Source organism: Triticum dicoccoides, chromosome 7B (assembly GCF_002162155.2).
Source record: "Triticum dicoccoides isolate Atlit2015 ecotype Zavitan chromosome 7B, WEW_v2.0, whole genome shotgun sequence".
NCBI lineage: Eukaryota > Viridiplantae > Streptophyta > Magnoliopsida > Poales > Poaceae > Triticum > Triticum dicoccoides.
Genome location: NC_041393.1, coordinates 758,838,573 through 758,851,275, shown reverse-complemented (window position 1 = coordinate 758,851,275; position 12,703 = coordinate 758,838,573). Strand labels below are relative to the sequence as shown.

General features: G+C 46.0%; 1 protein-coding gene and 1 pseudogene across 1 annotated transcript in view; one reads left to right on the top strand and one right to left on the bottom strand.

The window, feature by feature from the left end:
* The window catches only part of LOC119338541 (disease resistance protein RGA5-like), an 8,387-nt gene extending 3,349 nt beyond the window's left edge, over window positions 1–5,038 (bottom strand). Inside the window, exon 1 of the mRNA XM_037610863.1 lies at window positions 4,020–5,038. Within this exon, the coding sequence (XP_037466760.1) occupies window positions 4,020–4,882 (863 nt within the window). The 5' untranslated portion in view covers window positions 4,883–5,038. The remainder of the gene's footprint in view (window positions 1–4,019) is intronic.
* LOC119339715 overlaps window positions 1–12,703 on the top strand; it is a 43,125-nt pseudogene that overhangs the window by 19,396 nt on the left and 11,026 nt on the right.

Sequence of the window (12,703 nt, the reverse complement as noted above, 5' to 3'; positions counted from 1 at the left end):
AAGGCCGGCTGGCGTCGGCGGTGGCGGGGCCTTCTTCCCTTCTTCCTTGGCTTCCGGCGGTGCGGTACGCAGGGCCATGGAGAGGAGCGCGTCGTTCGCGTGGGACGGCGCGGCGGCAACCTGGGCAGCGCGCCGGTGGTGCGGCCGTGCGGCGGAGCGGTGGCGGCTGCGTGGTTCTGGTGGAGCGGGCTTGTGCGTGGGGACGGCGAGATGCTGGCTTCTTCGGGGCTTCCTCGTCAGATCCCGGCGCAAGGGCCGCGGGCCGCGGCGGCGCGGGCCGGGGACGGTGTCCAGCTAGGCTGGACCGGCCTCCAGCATGGTGCGGCGTGCCGGCTGGTGCGCTTGTGGCGGGGCATGGCTGTACGGTCGTGGGGGCTGCAGATCTGGTGGTGGCTGCGGTGGCGCCCATGCGGTCAACGCGGGTGGTGGCGACGGTGGTCTCCGGGAGGGGGTGGCAAGGTACGTGGCTCCGGTGGTGCGTGCCCGGCGGCTCCGGCGCTTGGAGCTCGCCGGGCAACGCGGATGGGTAGCGGCCGGGCGTGGCTGCTGCTCCGGCCGTGGGCGGCGGCATGGGTAGGTCTCTGTGGCCTACCGGTGTCGTGGTGGCTTCACGGTGGCTGGATGGATCTTCCGCGGCAACGGCCGGCTTCTCTGGCGTCGGTTTGTATGCGTTCGGGCCGTCTCGACCTTCACTCCATCTCCTCGTCGCCCGGGCGCTACTCCCATCAAAGGGTTGGTCCTCTCCCAGCTGCGGTCCACCGCTCGTCTCGCGCCCGTTGCCGCAGGACATAGCTCGTCTCGCGCACGATGCAGCAGGACCGAGCTCGTCTCGCGCACGATGCAGCAGGACTGACCTCGTCCCCCTCTCGTTGCTGCAGGACCGAGCTCAGCTTGCGCTTGGGGCAACAGGATGGGTCGGTGGATGCCAGCTCTGGCCGACCTATTGGGTCTCGACGCTGGGGTCGCCCAGGGGCGCGAAAGGTGGGACCTTTCCGCTCCTCTCTTTCGTTGGGGTGCCGCACGTCACGGGTGAGGTGGTGTCGTGGTCTTGGATGCTGGGGCGGCGGCCCTGGTGGTGGTGGTTGCGCGGTGCTCTTGGACAAAGCCCGTGCCTTGGTGCTGCCCGGTCACCATGGTCGTGTGGGCGGCGTGGTTGCCGGGGTGTGGCGTTCGGTGGCAGTGATTGTTGGCCGAGGTGAAAACTTGCTCTATCTTCGGACGGACCGGCGGCGGCGAAGATCGTTCCCTTCTTGAAGACGTCGTTGCGGCTTTCATTGCCCGTCATGCGGCTCTGGGGGAAACTCTGATCCTTGGATCGGGCGGTGGCGGCGCTCCGGCGTCGTATCCTTCCTGAAGGCGTCGCCTTGGAGCGCATGGTTCGTCATATGTAGCTTCATTCTTCGGGGCGGTAGTGCTAGGAGTGGTGTTGCTGCGCTCAGCGCTTATGTATCCTGTCTTGGGTGTGTGCGTGTGTTGCGGTGGCGTGGCGTGTGGTTATACTAGATGCTTGTGATTTATTGCTTTATATATAAAGCGGGGCGAAAGCCTTTTTGGGTATAAGGGCAGATTCCTGAACGGCAAGCATGTGGCATGTAGAAGGTCGGCTTCACACAGGGCTCAGCCTTAGCTCTATCTCCATCTCTCACTTGGTTTCAACGACCAGCCATGACCCGGTGCATGTTTTGCCTGAACGTGGATCATGGTGTAGGCATGGTGCAAATACTTCTATTCCACTTGGCAATCAGCAATGAGCAGGTGGTGTGCCAGACTGCAAGGTAATTTTAGCTTCTCTTGATGTGTTTCTCGTGTTCGTGCACTACGTACATTGATTTTATAGTCATCCTAGGTTATTACAGTGCGATGCATTTACCTATGCAATGTTGTAGCCTACAGAAAAGAAAAAAAATGAAGTTGCTGCCCCTGCTGCCTGCCAGCACGTAATTCTAATGGGATTTGGTCCGGCTCCCTCTTTAATGGCGAACTGTCAGAAGTCTAAATCCCTAATATTCATATGTACATATTGTCGAAGAACTATATTTTCCAGGACCTAATGTGCTCTATCCGAGATTGCGGTCCTTCAAGATATGGAGATGAGTTTGGTGCATAAACAAACATGGCTAGCGAGAGTTCCTCACACCGATGATCACCGCATACTTAGTATTTACTGTTCTTGAATATTAAATCTATTTATTTAGTAGTGTGTAGTTTATATAAAGGAGTTGTCCTCCATTAGGAATAATTATTCTCGATTTCAAGCTAACAACACGTAGCACGTTGAAAAATTTCACATCTTTCCTAACTATTTTTCACGCAAACCATATACCTCTGCTTTCCCGTTACTACCATATCATTCATGTAACTATTAATTGCTCATAGTATATGTACCATTTGTATTTATCGAGCTATAAATTGGGCGTTCATACATTAACGACTAAGCTGTGCACCCCTTCCACGTAGTGGACTACCCTGCTCTTCCCTCGCCAAATCACCAAGGATGAACACTGCAACCACAAAATAACAAGCTGTGAAGTACCGCACCACTTGCTCCATCGTTGGACAGGACTGCGATTGCCATGCAGGCATGGATGGAGCTACAAGACCTATATTTTTCACAGTGTCATCACCACCACTTTGACACCGTCACAAAGAACATACAAACGGAAGAATGTACCTACCTACCCATCAGAGGTTCTGTAGGATGCCTATTTTAAGTTTGGGCCAATGTGACATTGCATGTATATTAATAAGATTTATTGAATTTCAAATGTGCCTTAAGACTAGCTTATCCTTATTCAATTGCACAACCCAAAACTATTTTAGAACACGAGCAAAAATATTCATTGTGGGTTTCTAGAATCATAACTTCCATTTTATGCCACACTTATGCTATGTCATACTATACATAGGTGATGGGTGTGAGGATTGATGGGTTGTTAATGGTCGACAGAGATTGACGCTAAGTAACTATCGAGTGTAAGTAAACATATTAATATAGCACATGATATGGTCACGATAACACGGTGTTGGCTCGATAAGGTTTTAGAATGTAAATAACATTGATCTCCACCGAGATGTTTTCTACGAAATGAGATATGTGCCTTTAGGTAAGCTAGCACGGGATTTCTACAACTTTCTTTTCATGAATTAATAGACTATAATTGGATTTAATTTGCTGGTAGTGCTGACACAAATACAACAATTCGACGAACTGAAAGGGCACATAAATGAAGTTCTTTGTTTTGTTCCATGATTGTCAGGACAAACTTGGTTTCGTCACGGGTGGTGTTGCGGGTCTGAATCAACGAGTGGTGGCTGATTCTGTGATAGGTTAGAACTAAGTTACTTTTTTTTGACAGAATAGAACCAAGTTACTTCATAGAAGGAAGATCACTGAGTGGTCAAATCAGGATAAGAAAAGGCCGTCCAACTTTCTTTGTGCACATCTTCCTTAATAACAACATAAGTACTCATATAGTTTCCAAGATGTAAATTTTATATGTTTTAAGTGATTGTAGAAAATAAAACAATATAGTACTATAAAATATCTTTGACAAGAAAATTCTAATGATACTATTTGATATGGCCAATCTTAGCAATCTATTTCAATAGCACTAATTAGCATAAAATAAATTTAATTGAATGCTTTGGATGATTTAATATATTTTGAATAGAAGAAGTAACACTTAAGCCATATTGAAATTAGGAAAAAGAGTGATTGGTTATTCCTTCATCCAATATATACCAAAACATAAAAGTGAATTCTTTATGTCTGAGGGTAAAATTGTGATAGCAATCACCGGTTTACACTTGATGACAAACTAAAAAAAAGGCAAATATGCATGTCACAAGTTAATAACTAAACTTTGTTTTTTTTGTGGGGAATAACTAAACATTGTTAAGCACTAGCCCGCACACTTGTGCGGGCCACTTTGCTAGTTCTATTATTAATAGCGAGGTATATATCTTTTCAAAGATGGGGTGGTGCTATAGCCTTGGAATTTAGATCAATGAATCCATACCTCTTATCGTGAAGAAACGCTCGGAGTTCATCAATGAGTTGCTTGTTGTCCCTAACAGCTTCGTTGATGTTTGCAAACTTACTGCTGTCAAGTCCGTGTAACATCGTCTTGAAAATCTTTGTTATGTCGGGATTCCGAGACACCGAAACAAACACTCTACAATCGAACTGCACTTCGATCTTGTCATACATTGCTCTAGCAAGGGTTGTCTTTCCCAATCCACCAAATCCAACAATAGACATCGTCTTGAGTTGCCGCCTCGACATCTCATCCCCATCAAATAACTTTCTGGTCAACTCATCCCGTGTGCCCTCAATTCCCACGAGCTCTTTGACATCTGTATACACAGCCTTGAGACGCGGATCAATGTCATTCCTCACACCATCTGCACGCACCTCGAGCGCGTACCTTTGACGGAGCTCACCGAGCTCCTTGGCACGGTCCTGAGCATCTTGGATGGTGTTAGAGATTTGATGGAGAGCCTTGCCATTGCTGAACAACTTCTTGGTTCGCTTGAAAAATTTCTTGACTCTATTCTTCAAGTTGTTGGGGCCAACGTCCCCATGACTGCCGTCGTACACGCGAACCATGTAGGCATCCACGGCATCCTCCATGTTGTAGGATAGCTCCCGGACTTTGGCCGCCCAGATCCGGACCTGCGGGTCGAGCTTGTCCGGCAGCACGTCGCCCACTTTGTGGAGGAAGACGTACATCATCTCCAGCTCCGTTCGGAGGGACTTGACCAGCTTCTTCACCTGGTCGCCCAGGGTGAATTCACCCAGAAGCAGCTCGCCGAGCTTGCGGAGGAGAGGGCTCATCGCCCCCGCAGCAACCTCCATTGCTCTGCTCGATCGGATGGGCATCGGCAGGTCTCCGGCTGAGTTTTCTTGAGCTGCTAGTCTCCGGTGTGTTTGCTCCCAAATGTGTTTTGTGCTGTCAACTGGGGAGTGCTGAGGTCGTAGTAGTGAGATGTGAGGCGATGGTAAGGAGAGGCGTGTCGGTAGTTCTCTCCAACGGAGCTATTGGCAGCAGGGCTTGTGTGTTTGGGGTGAATGGTGCGGGGGCGGTAGTAGTTATACTAATCTGTGCGCGTGGACCCGTCTTACAATTACATAATTTGGATTACCATGAGCAAGGAAACTTAGGCCATAATCCATAATTATTTGTTTAGTTGGCCCCATAAAAAAATAGCCAAACGATGAGCGGCTACATTTCTCCCGGGCGAAACTTGTAAATGAGTGCTTCATTTCTTTCCTTTTTCTATAGAAAACATTCCATCTATTCGTGTTCAATCATGAAAGTACAATGAACACCAGAAATAATAAAAATTACATGTAGATCCATAGACCACATAGAGATGACTACAAGCACTGAAGCGAGGCGAAGACACACACTGGCGTCATCGCCCTTCCCTCGTCGGAGCCGGACAAAACTAGTTGTAAGAAACAGCCGAGAAGTCTTCGTGCTAAGGCCCATAGGACCAGCATGCCAGAACTGCAACCGCCGTCGTTGAAGAGACGCGCAGATCGGAAGGATCCAATCTAAAGACACACGAATATAAACGAACGAAGACCGAATCCAAATAGATCCACTGAAGACAACGCCGACCAAATCTCACGTGATCTGCCGGAGACACACACTTCCATACACCCTGCGACGATGCTAGATGCACCACCGGAATGGGGGCTAGGCACAGGGAGCCGCCGCCGTCTTGTCCTTTTTTTTTGCAAAAAAAACTTCTAATTTACTCATCTTCAATCATGGCAATACAACGAGCACCAGAAATTAAAAATAATCATCCAGATCCGTAGACTGTCTTGCCTTTCTGAGAAAATAAACTCTAATAAAACCTAAAGAAACATCTAAAAAGGGAGCCCTCATGCCGGGTAAGGCTGGGATCCACCACACCATCATGGTTCAAGAGCCACCAAAGGTGAGACCGACCGGTGGCGGGAGGCAGAGAAAACCTGGTTTTTTTTTTGGAGAAGTGGCCACGGCTGGGTAGTGCCAGACGAACGAGTGTGTCATTACTCATATAGAATTACCCACGAGTGCTACATTTTATTTAGAAAAACAATGCACACGAGCACTTCAATTGTATTCCTGTTTATAACCAAAAGTAAAACGTAAAATTCGTACATCAGAAGACCAAGCTAAGAGTTGCATGTTGCATTGATCGTGCATCAAGCTATAACATTACGTCACTATCAATCAAAACAATATTCACGAAAAATGATCAATCAAATTTAAACACAATCTGATTACCAAATACTCCCTCCGTCCCAAAATTCTTGTCTTAGATTAGTCTAAATATAGATGTATCTAATATTAAAATGTGATTTAATACATTTGTATCTAGACAAATCTAAAACAAAAAATTTGTGACAGAGGAAATAATTGGGATGCCCCACCGGGGGGACACACATCACATGGACCGAGCTGCACATCCCTGAAGAAACGCATCCAAGAGCGTACCATCGTGTCAGCCAGGAACACATGGTGCGGGGCAGCCTGCTCGTGGAGGTGTCCACTGCTGACTGCAGTGGCTGCCGCTCATCATGATTTCTTTTGACTTTGAAGCAAAATGAAACACCTACTAGCATCTTACCACGCCAGTTGAGATTTACACTATACATTAGTACGGCCGTGTCAGTTGGCAACACACGGTGCTCGGCCAGGCTGCTAGAGGATGTGTCGAGTACTGAATTGCAGTGGTTGCCGCTCGTCATTTCTGGTAAAATTCAATAAGTGAGGATGATGCTTTCTTCATGACAGTCAAGCCAAATAAATTGGAGTGGCTGCTATTCTTCATGTCTGGAGCAACTCAATAAACGAGGGCCATAATTTCTTTCCGACTTTCAAGCAAAATAAACACATGTCATCTCTCAGATTTACACTATGTTCATCAGTGGCATTAGTAGAGCCGAGTTAGTCGGCAACACACGGTTCTCGGCCAGCCTGCTTGCGGATGTGTCGAGTGCTGATTGCAGTGGCTGTTGCTCGTCATGTCTGGTAAAATTCAATAAGTGAGGATGATGATTTCTTCATGACATTCGAGCGAAATAAGACACCTACCGTCTCATCACATCGGTTGAGATTTACTTTTTCATCAGTGCCATCAGTATGACAGTGTAAGTCAGCAACACACAGTGCGGGCCTAGCCTTCTTGCGGACGTGTCGAGTGTTGATTGCTATAGCTGCTTCTCATCATGTTTGTTACATCTCAAAAGATGAGCGCGATGATTTCTTTCTGGCTTTGAAGCAAAATAAAACACTTGCCATATTAATAAACGGGGGCAATGAACCCTTTTCCTTTTACATGAGAAATGGAACACTTGCCGTCTGAGCATGTCTATCATAGGAAGAGCCCACCAGGGGGCACATGTCACATGGGCCGAGCTGGGCGTCCATGAAGAAACACATACATGCGGGAGTAGGGCAACACACGGCGTAGGCCCGACAAGCTCGTAGATGTGTCGAGCACTCACTGGAGTGGTTGTTGTTCATCATGTCTAGTGCAACGCGAGTCATGAGGGCGATGACCCCTTTCAGTCTTGCACGAGAAATAAAAGGCATGCCATTTGAGCATGTCTACTATAGGAGATATAACGTCAACATTATCTTCAGTACCCTGATTTATCATTTTGTTGAAATACTTCTTTTCTTTGTGGCACATTTGCAACTTTAGATTGCTTGCATTACTTGCTTGTTATTTGATCATTGTTTTAATAGATATTCATTGTTAGATTGATTGCCCTCCCATTTCCCATCCTCCACTTCATGTACGACTATGCGCTCCATGTTCTCCTTTCCTTACTAAATGAAGAGTTTCACTCAAAATAAATGCTAAAACAAGAGTCGACATCTTAATTTTGGTTGTTTCGAGTGAGCTTTGTTCACTACCTTTCACCGTGGGACTGCCGTTGGCCGTCCTACTCCAACAAATTCTATGGTGTTTTTTGTAAATGTTGTGGGATGGGTTGTCTAGTTGGGTCATTCTAGTATGTTTTTGTGTGTGTCTTGTTTCCTTTGGTGATTTATAAATGCATGGTTGTTTTTTTAGAAAATGTAATTGCATATCACCACGGTCATACATGCAGCTGTGCTTAAACTTAATTTTCATCATTGCTAGAGAGCTTCATTCACCACCTTACACCCTGGGATTGTTGCCCTCCCCACTAACAAAATCTAGTGTGTTCCTATAAATGTTCGTAGACTGGTTATCTTCCTGGATATTTCTAGTAGTACCTTCATCTCAAAATATAAGACATTTTGTAGGCTAAACTAGCTTAGAAAAATGTTTTATATTTTGAGATGGAGGAAGTACGTTTTTGTGTGTGTCACCCCAGTCACACATGAATCTGTCACATTCGGCATTGCATCGCGATCAATCAAACATCTTTTTAGAATGGGGATCAATTAAACTAAACACAAAACAGTTTGCACATTAATTGGGATAGCCCACCAGGGGCTACACGTCACATCGGCCGAGCTGGGCATCCATGAAGCAACACATACATGGGGGAGTAGGGCAATGCCTTAGTACACCACTGGCAGCAACACTCGGCGTGGGCCCGACCTGCTCGCAGACGTGTCGAGAACTGATTAGAGTGGTTGTTGCTCATCATGTCCAGTGCAACGCAAGTCACGAGGGCGATAACCCCTTTCAGTCTTGCACGAGAAATAAAAGACATGCCATTTGAGCATGTCTATTCTAGGAAGATATAACGTCAGCATTATCTTCAGTACCCTAATTTATCATTTTACTAAAATACTTCTTTTCTTTGTGGGACATTTGCAACTTTAGATTGCTTGCACTACTTGCTTGTTATTTGATCGTTGTGTCAACTAGCACAGTGGTCGTCGCAAATGTGAGGCGTCATCTTTATGGTGTTAAATTGACATGGAAAAATGTTTCGAAATAAATAGTTCAAATATAATAATGTTGGTTGTAATAATTTGTGTAAGATTATATATTAGTGCATATAGTGAAAGTTTAGGTCCCAAGAGAGGAGTAATTTTGTGCATGACATTACATGAGTAAGTGCAGTTAAGAGCTGGGCTTGCGTGCAATATTTTTAGCCTTTTAATTTCAATATAAATACAAGTAGCGTAACTTTCCATATTTAACATTAAATTTCAAAAATAATTAAAAATTGCTAATTTTATGACATGAAATTGGAGTAAAGGTGTCAATTTAAGTTGAAAACACCATAATTTATTAAAAAAGGTTTTCCAAATTACATGACACTTTAGTTATTGTCTTTCAATTATTTTGTATCGTTTTAATAAGAAAAAAAAATTAGTGGAAACAACACAAAGACTGAAAACGACACAAAATATACATGAGCAAGAATGGAGAAGAGGCAAACCTAAAATATATGGATGGGTCTCGCTAACCCTTAAATCTCATCAACCATGTATGTAGAGTCCACATGTTTCCTTGCCTCCTGAAAATACATGAACACATTTTTTTATTGGGTTTTCAACATTTAAAAATGATTGTAGAATAAAATATTGGATTGCAATTTTCAAAATATTTTTTTAGAATTATTTTTAAAGAACTTAATTGTTTCTATATTAGAGAAGTAAGAGTAAGTGAAATTGTAAAGGATGAACATTATTGGACGGAAAAGGATGGAAGAAAAGGAGAAAAGGGTCGATATATTCACGTTTATAGATGTGAAGTATGTGTAGGTTCTGTTTCTTAAATCTGTATCCATGTACTCCCTCCATTTCAATAATCTAGTGTCGAGTTGAATATTAAATACAAATTACAATGTTACAAACGCGATAATTTGTTATTATTAATTAATTGTATTGCTTGGTTCATCTAGTATTTACAATATCATAAAAAATTCCATCAATAACACATGTGCGTAAGCTCCACGCACACGAAAGTTGATATTTCAAATAAATTAGCCGAGATTCATATCATTGATTGAAGGATGGAATACATAAAAGAAATCTAGCAATTTTGTCTATACAATATTTTTTTCCTGAGAATTTGAATATACCATCTGGTTCTTTTGAATTAACAATTAAGTATACCGGTTATTTCCTTATTTTTGCTAGAACATTTGGGCGAATTTGCTCATAGCACTATTTAGTTGACCAAGAAAAGAAGTACTCTAAAGAACTGAAACTTCGTGGCATGCATGATACCGTGTATACAGATTCATTATAAATATATCTGCCTCCATCTAGAGAAAGAGACGAAGGAGTAAAAAAAACATACCTGTCACGTAGCAGTACATAGCTTTGAGCTGTGTGTGCATGAGGTAAGTCCAAGATCAATCTGGTAGCTACTTTAAATTTGTCTACAAAATGAACGGCAGGGCAAGTCTTGGTCTCGCTCCCCGTTGTATGGATGCATCCATGATGCAAGCTTGAAACTTGAGGACTTCGTGGACATACCCGATAGATCATTGTAGGTACTGAGCCAACCGTCTGGCTCCCTGCGGCAGCGGCGGCGTACACACACGAACGGAAAAAGTATGTCATGTACTCCTCGCTGCATTGTTGGCGCCGCCTCTCACAGCGCAGCTTCTTCTCTACCTTGCAACTCTCTCAGCTCAAGGATTCTCTCACGAAAACATGCATGTGCTAAAGGTAGAAGAAGAGGACGCAGAAAATTTTGTGGCACCGCACAACTTGTGCCTTTTCCGTTTCTCTTACTCTCTTAACAATGGTCATGATTACATGAGATTAAGTAACCAGACTAACCCAGCCCCAATGCACCCACTAACCACTACCTTGCATGCACTCCACATAATTCTGCATGCAACACACACGGCCACGCAACTAACGGCCTGACCCACTAATCACTCCAGCACACACGCGTACAGGCTTGAGTCACCTCCAAGTTTGCAACAGCCATGAGCTTACCCAGGACACACTTGACGCACGCCACAACTGATTGTGTCCGCTTCTTGCTCCACCGTTGATCTGCCGCCGGACTTGGACGTTCTGACTCTACGGAGCTGTACCCATTTTGCTAACCAACACATCCATGCAGCAGACTACCTACTCATCACTAGCTTGTACACACACGTCATATCATCTCTACGCGAGTGTCTGGCCGCAGCCTAATGGTTGAGCAAGTCTACGTTCAGAACACTAAGTAAATGTAATGAAAAACCAAAAACAACAAGGTTAACTCTAACATGCATTGTATGGGGGCCTGCATGATGCAAGTTTGAAACCGGCTAGGTCCACATGTGCACGCTGTAGACGCCCCATCGACTGGCCGCGTGGCAGGGGCATACAGACGAACGGCAAGGCAATTCTTCATCCATCACGTACATAGCTCCTGGATGTATGAATGAACGCATGAGATAAGTGAAGACCCTGAAGTCCCTCGATCGTGTGTACACGGTGGATGTCCTATCGACCAGCCACAGAGAAGCTTGGCGAACATGGTGATGACTGCTTCTGTGCGGAGAAGCTAGGGGTAAACATATTAACCAAGGTATACTATGACAATTCATCTTACGCTCCGTTTGGATGTAGACATTGAAGAGCTTGGCATTGAATTGGCTCCAATGCCAAATATCCATGACATTGACATTGAGGTTCAATATTAATTTTGGTGTTTGGATGTGCATGTATCCAGCACTTGGAATCCATGAGGAGCAACAATTCCAAATCTTGTTTGGATGGTGAAAGTATTGAATTGCACATCGTACACGCACAGAGCAGGGCAGAGCACACACCGAGCAACTAGTGCAGAGCACACATATACTGGAACTAGCAAGGCACGCAGCAACGCGCACGGAGCAGCGTGGAGCATGGCCGAAAATCAGACGCGCGCATGCAAAGCAGCAACACGTGCACTGCTGTAAATCAGATGCATACCGAGCAGGCGCACACGGCCGGAAATCAAACGGACGCAGCCAAATACGAGTAGCTGCAACGACCGCGCTGCCGGCAAATCGGAGCTTCAGCGTCGGACTCGCCGCCGCCGTTCATGTCCAGACAGACTCGCCGCCGCCGCCGGTTGCATCCAAGAATGCCTAGGTCATCTCGGCCTGGGCAGTGGTGGAGGCAGCCTATGCACAGAGAAGCTGGCGTCCTGGATGGTGGAGGCAGCCGCTAGGGTCTTTGCAGAGAAGCCGCCGGTCAGCGGCGGCCGGGCGGTCCGGCCTCGATCTCCTAACGGGTAGGTGCATGTGCTGGTGAAGCAGATGACGAGTCCAGTGAAGGAGTAGCGAGGCGATTCCAGCGAATACGGAGCCCAAGCGCTATGTATTCACGGAGGGCCGTGCGTGTGTTGGCAAAAACTGTTCGATATCGTGACCGAATTCCACACCCGAATACCAGAGCCATCCAAACGGTGGCATTCTACGGTCTGCAAGCTCGGCGTCCTTGCTGCTGCGGTGGCGGTAAGTGTTGAGTCGGAGGTCAAGTTCGCCACGTTGTGCTGCTGGCAGCTTTGGAAACACCGGAACGCGGTTGTTTTTCAACGCATGCCGCCGTCCCTTGCTCGCCTGCTTTGCTGCTGTAGGGAGGACGCGGTCCTCTGGCGTGATCGGCTGTCTGAAGCTCGTCAATCGCACGTAGAAGGATGGGTGTGTGCGTTCTTGGCATTGCCTACGTGATGCTATCCTCGTCCCTCATGTAAAGTTGGTGTTTGTATCTATCTGGGAGTTTAGCCCACAATGATCAATATATTCAGGTGGGGA